The following is a 16,274-nucleotide window of genomic DNA, read 5'->3' as shown; positions in this document are numbered from 1 at the left end:
CCCAGTACAAAAGCAGCCAGTGCGAGGAGTTCTCACGAAGTGAACGCCTGCGTCACTATCACCAAGACCACGGCAGGGACGAAGCCCGCATTCCAGGGGCCCCTCCTGTCCCTTCCCAACCACCCCTTCCCCCCAAGATAACATCACCCTCTCCTTTATGTTGCCATTGCCTCGCTGTTCTTTATGTTTACCACGTAGGCACGGGTCCCTGAACTACAGTTCTGCCCGTTTTCTAAACCAGCGCAGACTCTGCACTCTACATTTCCTGTGTGCCTGGCTTCTTTTGCTCAACCTGTGCCGAGGAGCTGCGTTCGCACTGTTGGTAGTGCTGCGCAGCATCCCGGCTGTGTGACTATCCCCCACTTATTTATCGATTCTAAGACCAGCAGTCACTCCTGGCCCTGCCAAGTTATGAATGAAGCTGCTATGTATATGTATTATTCATCATATGAAATTCTTTTCCAGCCCTGGCTGGTGTGGCTCAGTGAATGGAGCATCGGCCGGTGAACCAAAGGGCCACCGGTTCAATTCCCAGTCAGGGCACAGGCCTGGGTTGCAGGCCAGGTCCCCAGGAGGGGGCACATGAGAGGCAGCCACACCGTGATGTTTCTCTTTCTCCTCCCTTCCCCTGTGTCAAACAATAAATAAGTGAAATCTTTAAAAAAAAATTTGTTACGAAAAAAGAAGAAACTGTTTTCCAAATGGTCCTACCAAATTGCCACACCCGCCCGCAGTGAGAGTGCCAGCAGCCACCCGCCTCACTGAGAAGATGCCTGATAGGTCAGAGCTTCAGGTGAGTGTGCAGTGGTAGCCACCACGGTTTCACTTCACATTTCCTTTGTTATTAATGAGATTAACTACTTTAAAAAATACATTTGTTGAGGATTCAGATACTGTTTTGGGGGAAGTACACTAACAAATCTACAATTTTTCTATTGCGTTGATTATCCTATCTTTCTGTGTAGGTTTTCATATACGCTAAAATCCAGCCCTTGGTTGGTTATATGTGTTCATATCTTAGTTTGTTTTTCACTTTTAATGGCTTCTGCTGATAAACGGAAGTTCTTAATTTTAATGCAGTCTAATTTACCAGTCTGTTCCTGTGTGGTTAGTCATTTTTGTGTCTTATTTCAGAAATTCTTCCCTAATGTAGGGGAATGAAGATATTTAGACCTGAGACTGATCTGAAATGGATTTTTAAAAATCTTCATACAATGGAAACTTCCAAACATATACAAAGGTAGAGAGAAAGTACAATAACCCCCTATAGACTCAACCTTCAACAATGATAGAACTTTTGCCAATTTTGTTTTATCTACTCTCCTCCAATCTACCTATTTTTCTTGCTTATTTAAAGGGAAATCTCAGGTATAATATCACTTCACCTATAAACACTGCGTTACATAACTTTAACAGGTAAGGCCATGTTTTAAAAACGTAACCACCATACTAGTATCGGTCCTCACAAGATCAACAGTACATTGCGATGAGGTGGTGACAGACTGCATTTTCCCCAACGGTGCCATCTAATGGGCCGGCGCCGTTTAGCAAAAGGACTGCCCCTCCCCCACTGGACTCAGCATTGTCTGTCACAGAGCGTGTCCGTTCTGTTCCGTTCGGATGGTCTGTTTATCTTGACGCCACTGCCCTGCTTCTGAAATCCTCCAACTTTCCAGGGAGCCTTGCTTGCCAGTAAAGTCCTCCTCCCACTTCCTTCTTTTTCAAGAGCATCCTGGCTCTTCTTAGTGCTCTAATTTTCTACATACGACACATTTACTGTTCTTCAATCCATGAAAGATACAATATTATCGAGAAATTTATTTTCTTCTTTTATTTTTCTCAACAGTTTCATAGTTTTTATGCACATCTTTTGTAAATTTTCTTGTCCTTACTCCTAAATATTTGATACTTTTCATGCTGTTGTAAATGATAGTGTAAACTTTCATTTTCTGTTTATTGCCAATATAGAGATATACATTATCTTGTGTTCAGTTATCTTACTAGCCATTCATTTCTAATAATTTTTCTGCAGATTCACTGGAATTTTCTGTGTCCATTCATCTATAGGAGCTACTACTGACCACAAAAATCACAGTTTTTAGTGATCTCCCAGTTTTACACTTTCACTTAGCAGGTGATGAAACTGTGGCCCAAAGAGCTGAAATGCCAGGCCAGGATCCAGAGGGAGCTGTACGCAGAGCCAAGACCGGCGCTCAGGCCCCTGACTCCTTTGTCTTTTCTGCCACTTTTATGGTAAGTGGATCAGCCTTTGAAGGCAGAAGTCATTGAAAAACAAAACACATCTAGATTATTATTTTAAATAATATTCTGCATAGAACATGACCTTTAGAAGTGTTTTCTAAACCAAACCCTTGCTGAAGTCCTGTGAATCACCAGGAAGGCAGGAGCCTTGGAGGGAGCTTCTGTGACTACAAAGTAACAGAACTGACTTGCAGAGCTGGAGGAACCCAGGGCAGCCGCCAGACGTGCTGTGGCTGGGATCAAACCCTACCAGAAAACCAGCGTTTCCCAGAGCAGCCTGTAAGGCTGGGCCTGTGAGACACACAAATTCACAAAGAAATGCTAAAATACCTGCTGTTTTCTAACTCCCAACTGGTTACATACAACATATTCAAATAAGCCTGTCAATTCTAGAAATAAGCAGTAGCTGGGGAAAATCCCCCAAATATTTACATCATGTTAAGTGTATGTGTATGTCTATAAAAACACAGAGCCCTAATGTTTAAGCTTATTTGTAAATGTGGTCACTTTAATTAGGAAGAAGTACTACAAAGAAATTTAGCAAGTGTATCTCTGTCCGAAAGTTTCAACAAGGTATATAGTATCCTATTAGTTGATTAAATACAAAAATCATTTCACGACTGTTTTTCTAGGGTCATAATTTATGTCATCTCTGTTGGCATCTGAGCTAATATATACTTTTATTCTTATTTTCCAGGATATGTAGTAATTGTTATGAGAGAAACTATGGAGAAAACATCTTTAGAGAAAATACCATAAAGAGTGAATTAAAAGCTTATTGAGAGAGAACACTATTTTCGCAGACAATAACGAGATGCCAAACTGCCCATGTTTTCTTGAGTACCATAGAAGACCAGATGACCGTTGACCAAAAAAAGACTGCCCACAGGCACAGGTCAGCATTTCCTTTGGACTCACAACTACAGTTCTGGAAAAATAACTTTGCTTTGAGAAGAATGGTCCCATTCCAAACCGACTCTTCCTTTCAAAATGCACTGCACTGCAAGGTCAAGATGTGATCATAAAAAACCATTAGCTGTTTCCCTCACTTTGCGCTGATAACCCTGCCTGGTTCGGGGCCCGACGTCTTTCCTAAAAGCGCCGAGGAACCGACGCCCTGCCTGGCACGCCCTTTGCCCTGTCCACACTGGGTCGGCCTGTTCGCTGTTTACCAGAAGCCCCCCCTGGCGGCAGTTCTTCCACATCCTGGCCTGTAGTCGGGATTTAGGTTTCTATCCTCTCGTCGTCGTTGGAGGACATGAGAAATAACCACCTAACCAACATGATGTTAACTCTTTTCAGACATAAAATTGGTGTGAATGTGACAATTCTCAACACACACTAAGACTGTCAAAATAAAATATCCTACCTTTTCATCCCGGAAGTTGAGAAACTGCTGGAAAACCTCGCTCTCTGAAATTACTGGGTGACGGCACATCCTGGTCATCCATGCCTGAAGCCTCTCCATGCGCATTTTGATAAATTCTTCTTCAAAGCGACCTGCAAGGGACACGCCGAGAACGATGTACCACTTTGTCTAAAATGAATCACTGTTAATACAACCGGAAAGCTGTTTGTAGAGCTAATGGCTGCTTGGTAGAGGGCTATTTAGTCAAACGTAAACCGTGGTAATTTTTCACTAATCTAAAAACAAGCAACAGAGAGACCGCTCAAAGGCCCACAGGAACGATCCAATAGACTTTTAGTTTATACGAGTAAGAATGAAATTCCAATTCGATTAATTAACAAACCTTTTAATTGTGACAAGAATATAGCCTTGAAGTGCTACTTGCTTCAAGGATCCCTAAAGTACTTATAAGTTTAAAAGTAAATTTTATTTCAATATGAAAAAACCTCTTTCTTGTAAAGCTAATATGTGGCCATATTAAGTCCTATAGGCAAGCAAGAGGTGACACAGTTGAATTTAATAAGTATTTCTTACAAAGTACATGAAACTTCTGTATTTATAAAAATGGGACCAAGTGTAATATAATCTCAGATATACAAATTTATTAAACTTAATATTTATGCGAAGTAACTGAGAACTGTAGATTTTTTTCCTTTTGTTTTTTAAATTACTTAAAATGAGAATACAAAAAGCAATTTTTCCATGAATGCAATGACTAAAGCTGCTATTCCAGAACTTACAACATCCTAAAACAGCTTAATCGTATCTCTGCTTTAAAGGTGGGAGATGGGCTTGACAAGCCTGACATGCTGAACATCACGTGAACGCCGAGAATTTTCATGAGCCTACCAGCCAAAATCGCCATCAGCTAAAAGGCTTCTGGAGACAGAAATTCCAGCTACAGTCAAATGGGGCAATCAGCCAATCCAGTCCCCCTAAAATAACTCTAAACCCAGACAATCACAACAACCAGTGCTCTGGAAATCAGCCGCAGGCAAACAGCCCTCTGAGGAATGTTAACGTCTGCAAAATTGCTCAGCTTCCGGGAGAGCCGTAGAGTCGGTGGCGCCCTGGCCGGGGGCAGCCCCGCCTCCTCCGTGCAGCCCCTCGCCTCCTCGCCCTCCACCGGGTCCACGTGGGGTTCTGCCAGCATGGACCAGGCCGTGAAGACAGCAGCCGCCGCTTTCCCAGCGAGGAAGGAGCCTCCCTGACCTGGAGCTGCGGGAGATGCCCGCGCCCAGCTGGTGGGGGGTGGCGGCAGAGGCGATAACAACCCAGAGGCTGGGGAACAGGGAGGCCAGCAGCTCCACTAGCCAAGGTCACTCGGTTGAGCCAGGACATGCTGGGCTGGGAGCAGAAACAGTGGAGACGTGATGGGGTGCAATCCAGGCACGCGCTGCTGGCCAACTCCGAGCCGCGCACACACAGAATGGAGACACAGAGGGGCCCTCAAGAAAGTGAAAACCAGGGCTAAGCTGAAAACGACCTGAGCGTTGCGTGTGCTCCCTGCTCACACATAGACCAACCCGCAGGGGACAGAGCGTTCAGGGTTTGAGGTGGGCAGACCACCAGCACACGCAGACCCATATGAGCCCTGGAAAGCCAAACTTAAAATGGTAAGAAGAAGAATAAGAGGGAGGAGGAGGAGGAGGAGAAGTCATCAGTGCGGCCCTGAGTTATGCCGATTCCCCATCAAGAACAAGTGAGTTGTATACCAGGAGTTTCAGGCCTACTCACTGGTTGGTTGACTCTTATTCTTCCTGACATTTTTCTGACACCGCTGATTTATTTCCAAACGATGACTTCAGATGTTATTTTGTGCTTGCTGAGGCTGTCACACCAGGTGTCGGAGAATTCGGGTAAAGGGGTGGGGAGGGACTTCCAAGTCCCCATTTTCAATGAACCTTGCTTAGGTTTTCACTAACAACATGAATATACCAGTTTTCTACCCAGGAGTAAAACCAGAGTCATCCAATATTATTTCACAAAGAACAAAATCCATGAATAAAAAAATGTTCGCTCTAAGATGTCCACGGGCCGAGCGGCAGCCCACAGGGGCTGTGACGTCATTCGGCTTCCCTCCTTCCCTTCCCCAGGACCCAAGTGAGCGGGGAGTGTGTATAATTATGATCCTGTGGCCTCGCGGGCAGGAGGCAACCAAGACGAGGGAGAGATAAAGTGACTTCTGTGCTTTGCTGCTTCCTCGGCACACGTCCCGGCCAGCGAATCAAAGCTCAGCTTTCTTCAGATGAGGGGCTGTTGCTTTCTGGCTTTTCTAGGGCATACCCTTGGCTTCAGGCCTGAACACTTTTTTTTTTTTAAAGAAACAAACCTTAATATGGGAATAGAACCATGACTCTGGGACGCTTTAAAACAGTGCTGAGTTATCTGACTTAGAATACACAATGTATTAAAACCTATGTGATTGGAGAAATCTCCTTAGCCCTAAAATAACTCAGTAGCCCATTTAGTTCAACACTCACAAATTGTGCCAATCGGGGTGATACAGGAGAAAACGAATTCAAGAAATGAACAGAAATTTGAAAATACAGAGAAAGGCAGATAGAAGTTGTTATGGAAAGAAATCCAAATTTTTAAAAACAGATGTGATTTAAAACAGTAGGATGACAGAAAGGAGGGACCAGTGAACACGTGAACTGGGCACAGAACCAGGGGTACAGTGACAACTCTCAAGTGGAAGGAGGCAGCCACGCACACTGGCCCAGCCGCCCTGACGGGCTTCCACCCACTGCGCCCGCTCAGCGTCACCCACACAAGGGTGAGGACCTGCTTAACCACATGGCAGTGCATCCCCGCCCCATTCTGCTGTGACAACTTGAAACTTAAAAAAATTCAAAATTGAAACAACTTTTTAAAAAACAAATGTTTCTATCTCCTCAAAAAATTTCAGAGAAACATAAAATGTAGAACAAAGTAAAGTTTCAAGGAGAACAACTCTCCTGTTCTGAGGTTGCCAACTCTAACCGAAGAGTGGTCGGCCACACCTCATCACGCGCCCGAGCAGGCTGGGAATCAGACTCCCCTGCTCTACAGCACCACCGAGCGGAGCGTGGTTGGCGCCGTCGCTGAGCCGGACAGCAGCGTGCCGTTCCCAGGCACACAGCCACCCGGCATGGAGGGAGGCACGTCACCAGGGCACGGACAGCGTCTGGAGCAAGCAGGCTCTGCCATCGGCCGGTCAGGACTCTCAGCTCCTCTCTGAGCTGGTTAGTGCAGCTCTCACTGTGCGAGGACTGAGCCCTGTCGGGTCTTCCCTTGCTTCGCAGGCTCCAGGTTTCTTCTCGCCAGGATCAGGTGAGCCTGCTGACGCTGCCCACTTGACTTAGAGGTCTAGCTCAGACCCGCTAAGCCGTGCTCTCATCTTTGATTCTCTCCTTTCTACACTTACTAGTTTCAGTATCTGAAGAATTTCTAGCTACACACTAAACTCTTTCCAATCTTTACTGAAGTTCAGCTTCTTTATAAACTTTTATTCCAAGAAAAACATACTGAGTCTTGAGTACTAATATTCCAGGTTCTATACTAGGAGATTAAAAAAAAAAAAAAGATGGCAGTTCTCTGAACAGACCCAGAAACAAATGCTCTCTGAGCGCCTATTCACCTGGTGCTGCAGAAGCACCACGGATTGCTGAGCTGATTATGTGGGGTGGGGCTGGTAGGGACACATGACATATTAATACATAAGAAACGGAGGGGCTAACAATCAATGATAAATAAAAACATCTACATGTAAACAGTCAACGACGTAACTGAGCAGAAAGCCTTGCCACCCCTACAAAGCCCCGCGGCTGCGCCCCCGATGCTCTCCCGCTGCTCACGAAGCCGCACGCTGGCCTGCGTGCAGTGCTCACGTTGGCCCGGAGTTTTAGTCCCACCTTAGGCTACGTGGATCATTGCCATTTTCTCAGGTAGCATTTTTCACATTTAAAAAGTCCATGTATTTCTTCTACAGGAAGGGGCGTAGCAGTAAAGACACAGTGACTGCCAGAGTTCAAGGTATGCATACAAGACCTCTGATGGAAAATTCTATGACACTTTCTGGTTAGGTGTTTCAGTAACTTCCAAGTATGTGCACAGTATATACAGCTGTACGGAGTTGCTGTGTCCTGACTCCTACATCTGGCCCCTCCGGAGGGCGGACAACGCCATCCCTGATTTACACCAGGACACTAACGGGAGCCTTCGTCCTGGGCAACCCGAGTCCCGCATCACACGCACTCACCTGTGACTTGCTTGTCTGGAAGAGAAGGGATTGGAATGGCTGACCCAAACTTAACCAGGAGACGTTCATATAACCAGTCAAAGTGCTTATACCTGTGGTTTACAGATCGATTAGTATTCTACAAAATAAGGGAAAAAGGAGAGAAAGTTACAATGCCAATGACAGGAAATGAAGAAAAAAGCCAGTTCTAACTAGTGACGTAAGCATGGCTCTGCTTTTAATAACTTGGATACTTACAGTGGGTGTTAGCTGATACTCAATGTAGCTCTTCAGCCCATACATTTTGGAGCCTTTCCTGGGATCTGCTACCACACAGTCAAAGGTAGAGGTAGGATAAACCCACATTGGGCCATAATCTCCAACCTACACAATGTGCCAGGGAGAGTTAATTTTGTTACAAGGAAAAAATAGTAGGCAAAATTTATGTAAGTCATCGAACGATTCTCTTTAGGACCCGAAGTCCTTTAGGGGGGTCATTCTTCCCTTGTTTGAGAAGTGTCCCCAACGCTCTCGGCTCGGCTGAGGCCGTCCGGCCGGGCGCGCCCGCCAGCACGCGCTCTCTGCTCCTCACGGGCCGCCCGCGCAGGAGTGCGGACGGAACCCTGTCTCTCTCTCTCTAGCCCACTCGTCTTAGTTCTCTGTATAAAAGGCTAGTTTTTAAAAATTTCTTATCTATCATGGGCCTGGTTTGTGAAATAGAAAATCACACCCTCGGATGTCTGAACGATGCCAAGCTGCCATCGAAGTTTCCCAACACTCTCATTTTCTCTATGCTCAGTCCCAAGTCTTTGTAAAGGTGGAAGAAGAGAAAATGGGGTAGGGTGTGAAAGTTCAGAGGTTAGTAGGTCAGGATGATGCCTGGGCTCCAGGAATAAGGAACAAAAGAGAAGATCTCAGACAGGCTACTCTGGGTCCCCAAGGAGGAGCCCGGACCTAGAACACTGTTCAAGCTAAGAGCGGACAGCTTTAAGGGGGCCTCTGGGGAATTTCTCACTGTGACTGGGACCAAGAGAGGCCATTCTGATCAACAAGGGCTCTGTAGTCATGGGTCACATTTTATTAGTGTGTGTGTGTGTGTGTGTGTGTGTGTGTGTGTGTGTTGCGGGGCGGAGGTAGGGGGTGGCGGGGGCGGGGTGTGCGGTGTAGGCTGCTGTGCCTTAAAAGCAAAAACCCAGGTCTCTGCTGGTTTCCCGAAGCCACGATGGCTCTCCTAGGTCTCCTTTCTCATGCGAGCAGCCCACGCAACCAAGCCTGCCCGCAGGGCGCATGGCCCAGTTCTACCTAAGACTTTTGGGACACAAATCCTGGGGTCCTATATTCTGTTCCACCATTGCCATGCTGTGACCGAGTCCTCTTTGAGAACCCAAGGGGCAGGGCCATGGGCTCTTAACTGTGTGGAGACTTAAATTTAATTAAAAGAACCATGATTCACGTTCAGTATTTACAAAAAAAGTCTGAAGAAAAAGAAAATAACTTAAAAATTCTTAAACTGATAACACCATTAAGAATATCTGTCTTTGACTACCTCAGAAGGTAATTATCCCGAATTTGCTTTGAGGGAAGAAAAAAAGGGGTCTTGGTCATATCTGTTCTTTCTGGAGGTTTCTAGGTTCAAGTTATAGGAACAAGATGTAAAATAAGTCCAATATCATTCTTGCTACTTTACCAAATTTCCTAGGACCCAGAGATTACAGAGTAAGACCAGCCGTTCCCTCCTTGTTTGAGTCAAGGGTGATTTCGCACAAGGTTTCCCGACCTACGGTGACAGGGTGTGGCCCACAGGGCCAGGAGACCGCCACGGTGCTCTTTTTCATCTGGGAATACCAGCTGTGTAATGCTTGGAGAGGAAATCTACCAGTGATCAACGTGTGGGTGAAACCAAAGAGCCCATACATGTAATGCTAACTATCAAGTTATGCTAAGACAGATATCCTTAGTGTGTCATTAACTCCCGGCTTTTACTTGCTGGTTCCTTATTCTGACCTGACAGCTGGTTAACTGGAAGAAAGACTGACTATTACCAACCTAGTGGAAAAGGCACCTTATTCTGATAACATGCATGTACTTCGCCAGGAAGAAACCTAAATATTTGATCTGGGTTTATTAGCTAAATCTATACGGCTGGTAGGAAAACAGCCCAGGAAAGATACTTCAAGACAACTCAGAGATGAAAAATGATTAGAAGAATACATATGCTACTGGTGGTGTTGGGCCAATGACTAAATCTGAAAGGTAAATGCAAAAAATATCTAAACAGTATAAAGAACAGGCATTAATTTATGCTAATTTAGTACTCTTAAAATACTAACATATATTGTCAGTTTTTTGGAGCATTCAATGTGTTTAAAAGTGCTTTCCAAATGACGAATAATTCTCTTAGCTTTAAAGCACACAAAAGAGCTTCATCAGAAAGAGAGCAAACAAATAAAAACGAACAAACTTACAATGATAGGAATTTTCTCTTTGGGCTTGGCTAGTTGCTTAGCCAACAAATACTGCTCCATCCCAGGTTTTGCAAATCCAGGAAACCTAATCATGGAGACAAGAATTGTGTCAGGCCTTTCCCTGGAAGGATTACGCAGCTCAGTGCCACCGTTTTAACCCCTCGTTCTGTCTGTCAGATGTGCTGGGACTAGGAAACTGTGGTAAATGAAACCTACTGTAATCAGATCGTTCAGCAGCCAGTCAGTCACTTAATTAAGCTCTAACGGGCGAGAGACTCCAAAGGTGCGATATTTGTGGTGCTCTATTTGCTTAACAGGGTCTGACACACTCTGGCAGCCCCCGAAGAGTGAGGACAGGCCGGGGAACGCGTCCCCGTCCCAGTCACAGGAGGAGACGTCCCTGCGCCGGCAGTGGGGGCTGACCCCTGGGGAAGTGGCCATCCACAGCGACTCTATATGCAAATTAAAGCTGCCTTTCAACAGGTTCCCTCTGGGAAGCTGCAACTGCCCCCCAGAAGCTGCCACTGTTCATAGGCACCTGTGCTATTTTCTTTTGGAACTGCCAAAAAAAAAACAAAAAAAACAAAACCCCATCAAAACCCCCCCAAAAACAGTTTAGGAGACACAAAGGAAAACCAGAGTTCTTCAGAGAGACCTGAAACATAAAATTGGCTACTTCCAGGAATCCAATCTAAATTCAAAGCAAATCTCTAGAACTGGCGAAAAGCCAGGTCGATGCACAGCCCCCGAAGTGCTGCTTCTTGGGGAGACAAGGCTGGTTCGGGCTGCAGAAATTTTTGCGGATGCAAATTAGGGCTGCTCTGACTTGGTTTCAACCTGGAGTAACGTTTCAGAGCAGAAAAGTCCCGAAGCCAAAGCTTCACTTTAGAGACGAGGAAGCTAAGGTTCAAACAGGTCGCCCCACTCCCTCCAGACCCCATGGCAAACGAGCGCGCACCGAGCAGCAAGAGAGCAAGGGAAGCGGAGCCCGGGGCCTGGGTGCCAGCCGCCACCTCACTTTCCGGCTACGGAAACTTGGCCAGCCCTGTCTGTGCCTCAGTCTCTGCTTCTTCACTTTCAAACATAGACAAAGAGACACGTTCTATTTTAGTGGGTTTTAAATATCCTTTGCGTTCAGGTTTAAAGAATAACGAAGAGTCACATGCGTCACTGCTGACCATACTGAAAACTTCCCATTTGACTCTAAGAAACAGGATACTATCAATAATGAATGACTAATTTTATTATACAAGCAACTAAGCATAAAAGTACATAACGAGAGAAACTAGACAGAGAGGCAGGAAAAGTAGGTGGCTGGAAGATGACATTTAATCACTGATACTATTTAAATATACTAAGGAGACCTGTAGGACTTATTAACTTATATATATATGTGTAGATCTAGAACGAGAGCCTGATACCTAGATAGATACATCAAACATTATGTTTACAATGTTTTTCCAACATCAGTGAACATTCCTTGGCATCTGCTTTGATGCATGCACTTGGAACACTGAGAAAAAGTATCAGTCATTTTAGAAAATACAACTATTTTAAATGTAACTGCTGTAAGAAGAGAGCACTTGAAGAGTCTTACATGTGTTGTAAGTTACATCTCCTTGGAGCTACACTGGAGAAACCGTGGGCTCGCTCAGAACTCTCCACCAAGGGCAGCCCCACACTCTGTCCACGCTGCCCACGTGCTTTCCTGCTGGCAGCGCCTCTAAAAATACTGCTCAGAACTTCTTTTTAACAGAAATCCAGGTGAAAACCAAGTCTTAAACACATGAGGCACAGCGTAGAGCCTGTGGCTCAGGAGGCTGAGGGACTGGCCTGGAATCCTGACCAGATCACTTACACCTGCGTGAGACCGGGCTGTTTCTTAACCCCTCTGGGCCTCAGTTCTCCCCACGGGAGAACAGGGACCCGCTGTACCACAAAGGGATGCGAGGGTCACATAAGAATGCACGCCGGCCGCTTCGCACAACGCTGGCAATATGGGGAGCGATACACTCAGAAATACACTCATAAAACACTCAGAAAAGAGTTATTACTTTTAATTTTCTGGTGACATCAGCAATGAAACCTTAACTTGTCATGGAGTTGACAGAAGTACATTAGTGTTTGCAGATCATTAAATAGGACAAATATTTCCTTTAAAATGAAAAAAATAATTAAAAGAAGTTACAAAGCTAAGATCCAAGTAAAAGTGAGCACATTGCAAAGCTTCGTAAGTCACTGAGAAGAGAAAAGCCTCTTTGCACCTCCCTCCTGCTGGTCCCACACAGCAGCCCCGCCTCCCGACGCCCCTTACTTGTTAAGCGGCAGCTTCATGGACGAGGAGCCAGGACGACTGTTCCCGCGCTGAATGCCGCCTGCTTCGGCCGCCTCTGAATCCTTGAAGTAGGGAGACGACGACTTGGGGTCGTCCCAGTCTTCGTCCCAGTCGTCATCGTCACCAGTTGCTGGGGGTGGGCACAGAATACGGTCAGTGAAGAAATGACCTAGTGTTCTGATCGTGACTACTGGCCGGGCTGGAGAGCTGAACAGGGAGCACCGTGTGCGCTCCGGCCGCACAGCGTGGCCACGAGGAGGACAGGCTCTGCCGTTGGTTCTGAGGCTTCAATGGTAGACTCTGCCTTTTTGTATGAAAGACGAGTAGAAACAGCTTAAAGAGGACTGTCAGTCCAAGTAACTCCACATGAATGCGGGCCACACGAACCTACACGGCGCCCAAGGGAAGGCCTTGCAGGGCCTACACGCCGCCAACCCAGCCTTACAAACGTGCGGACACAGAGCTAGTGCCCTTTCAGTCAAGAAGACTGGGGAGGACCAAAGGTATGAGAAACCTTTGAGAAGGAATTGTTTAACACCAACAATAACAAAGGTAGGAGAAGGGCAATGAGGGGACAAATGGGAGGAACAGGACAGGGACGGAGGGGAAGGGGAAAGGGAAAATGAGCGACGAGGAGTCGTGACCCTGCCCCACAGCCTGACAAACAGGCACCTCCCCGCCAGGTGCGGCCGCGAGCTTTCCTGCTTCCCTCCGCGGTCAGGCCTCTACCTCCTCCTCTGATGGCCTGCGGTGTCCTTTGGCTGCAAGGCAGGAAATGGCCCTGTGCTCTCTGCCCTCAGGGTGTCACCACCAGAGACACAAATGCCAGAACAAAAAGGAACAGCAAGCAGGAGAAGGATCTGGGCCAAGTTTCCCACGGCCATGCCACGTTACTATAGAAACAGCAGCCGCCTGGCCTCACGTCTCCGCTTAGCCCACAACGCGGGGACGCGGTGTCGGCTACAGTCGGCTCCTTCCACGAGGGAGCTCGGGGCCCGCTCCTGCGCCTTGTACACCCCTGCGTGCAAGTCCCTCACCAGGGAGCACATTCGAGTCCTGGCACAATGTGCTCATGTGGGGATCATAAAATATGCTGAGCAGATTTTTACCTTTCTATTTAATTTCAGAAAAGACATAAATATCCTTCCTTAATTTCTGAATCATTTCCTCTACTATATTCCTTTCCTGCCTCAGTATCTCCATTAATAGCCTGGGAGTCAAAACAGGTAGTTAAAGAAAAGAGGAAACGGTTAAGTCAGAGATTGTAAACTGGCAGGTGATAACCGCATTTGTACACATTTTTTTAGGCCAAGATTTAAAAGCAAATAAACGTGTGCTGATTGCCAAGATTGTAGAGGGGTCTCTTGCTTTGTGGATCTGGCCTCTGCGAGCATTTGCATTTGTGACCCCCTGGCAGGTAACTGAGGTCGGACTGAAGATTCTAAGTGGCAGCAGCGTGCGACAACAGATCCAGGCCACGGGCCTGCTGCTGCGGAAGGGGAGCCCCTGAGAGCAGTCCCTGAGGTCAAAACCCGCTGCTGCCTCGCCCGCCCCCGGCACTCGCGGTCAGGGCGGGCCGGCCCCAGCAGGCCCCCTCCTCACCTGGTCCGGGGTAGGCCTGCGGGTGACCAAAGGCGTTGTCCCAGTTACTGGACGAGTTTCTTGGGGCCGCAGTCCCCTCTGGCCTGGCTCCCCAGCCGTCCGTGCTGTCCCAGTTCCCAGGTTTGGAGGTGCTCCAGGCTGACCAGGGGTCATGGCCACTGCTGACCTGTGGTCAGGGGTGAAAAAGAGAGAACATTTGTGGCTTCTAGGAAGCGTTACTCAATTCAGTAGGAATCACAAAACAAGGGAATACGACAGGGATCCTGAAAGAAATCAGAAATTTAAAGCAATAGAAATAAATAAGAAAACATTTTAAATAACAGAAATGTTAAACATGGAGGGGGGCACAAAAAGCAGCATTAACCTGATTTTATTGATTTCAACATTTTACCCTATTTGCTTAGGAACTGACAACCAGTAACAAAGAAGCCGTTGGACCAGCGCCCCGCCCCCCAGCGTCCTCCCAGCTGGCTCTGAACAGCGGCGCTTCCTGCTGGCTCCTGCGCTGCCCTGGCGTCTGCCCTCATTCGTAAACAGCCCTCTTACACTTTCAAAACGGAACCAAGCGACAGTATGCTGTATGTGTTCCTTTGCACCTTGCTTCTTCCCACCTAACATTATGCTTTTGAGATTATACATGCTGGTAATAAGGATGTTTTATTCACTTGAACTGATTTAGAACCATCAGCTGTATTTTTATTAGGCTTTTATTTTTATTTGAAAAAAATAATACATTCCCAGTAAAATAAAACTCAAACAGAATCAAAAGGCATGCAATTAAACAAAATGTCCTCGGGTGAGGATAAAAAAATAAACATGCGTCTACTGTCTTAAGACGCCAGTCAGCCTTTCAAGGACGGCGACCACTGACAATTCCTTGCATGCACTTACTCACACACCCACTCACAGGCCCCCGGTGTTTTTACACACGCAGCTTTCTGCGCGGCACCCCTGCTTCTTCTCCTCAGGTCCGGAGCGCTCTCCCCGGTGACCGGCACCCACGGGCGACGCCTGCCCTTCACGTGGCTCCACTGCACCTCCTCCCTGTGAGGGAACCGGCCCCTGGTGCCGTTCACTTACCTCCCTTTCAGTATTTTGCTTCTGTAAATAAGGCTGCAGCGCACGCCCTTATATATCCCCCCCCCGCCAACTGGGCGTACGCGAAATTCCCAAAGAAAAACTGCCAGGCTAGTGAGATCGGCATCGATGATCACCAGGCTCTGTCGCGCTGCTCCCCAAAGAGGCTGCCCAGTTACGTTCCTAGACTCCTACTGACGTGCGAAGGAGTCTTGTCTTGCACAAAAGGGGGCTACCATAAGCCAAAATTATTTTTAAGTATTTTTCTCCTGTTATTTGAGTAATTTTATAGTTTAATTACTCTTATAAATAAAATTTCTGAACAGGTGACACAGAACCTGATTTCAAGGAGCAGCGCAGTAAGAAGAGAGCCTGCTGCCCACCTCCGAGTCAAACGGGGTGTTTTGGGGTATTTTTTCCTCCTTGATTTAAAAGTTTAAATTCTTCAATCTGTTTGGAATTTACTTCAGTGTAAGAAATAACACAGCCCCGGCCAGGTGGCTCATGTGCCAAAAGGCTGCAGGTCCAGTCCCCCAATCAGGGCAGTACGGGAGGCAACCAACTGATGTTTCTCATGTCAGTGATTCTCTCTTTCTCTAAAATCAATAAACATATCCTCAGGTGAGGATTTTTAAAAAGAGAGAAATAATATAGGAATCCAGCTTAATCTTTTCTTTTAGTCTGTCTGCTGTCCTATCATTTAATGAATGATTCCCCCCGCCCCCACTGACCTGAAAGGCCCCCTTCACCCTACACTGGGCCGGGCCCACTTCCGGACCCCGGTGCAACCTAATGATCCATCTGGACTGGCCGGGCCGGGCTGCTCAGGAGCCCGCTGCACAGGACGCCATTAGCACGTCAGCCTGACATCTTTTACTGGTTTATTTTCATACATACACTTTA

The 16,274-nt window shown here is 46.7% G+C and overlaps 1 protein-coding gene across 1 annotated transcript in view; it reads right to left on the bottom strand.

Annotated features, from left to right (window-relative positions):
* Window positions 1-16,274, bottom strand: part of SNX9 (sorting nexin 9) — a 79,491-nt gene that overhangs the window by 15,709 nt on the left and 47,508 nt on the right. The window contains exons 5-10 of the mRNA XM_054570160.1: window positions 14,295-14,460; window positions 12,672-12,822; window positions 10,358-10,442; window positions 8,151-8,276; window positions 7,914-8,031; window positions 3,632-3,762 (exon numbers count right to left, since the gene is read on the bottom strand). Coding sequence (XP_054426135.1) covers window positions 3,632-3,762; window positions 7,914-8,031; window positions 8,151-8,276; window positions 10,358-10,442; window positions 12,672-12,822; window positions 14,295-14,460 — 777 coding nt within the window. The remainder of the gene's footprint in view (window positions 1-3,631; window positions 3,763-7,913; window positions 8,032-8,150; window positions 8,277-10,357; window positions 10,443-12,671; window positions 12,823-14,294; window positions 14,461-16,274) is intronic.

Source organism: Pteronotus mesoamericanus, unplaced genomic scaffold (assembly GCF_021234165.1).
Source record: "Pteronotus mesoamericanus isolate MK-2021 breed Mesoamerican mustached bat unplaced genomic scaffold, CSHL_Meso_final contig_20, whole genome shotgun sequence".
Taxonomy (NCBI): domain Eukaryota; kingdom Metazoa; phylum Chordata; class Mammalia; order Chiroptera; family Mormoopidae; genus Pteronotus; species Pteronotus mesoamericanus.
Note: the sequence above shows the minus strand (reverse complement) of the source record. Positions and strands in the feature narration are given on the sequence as shown.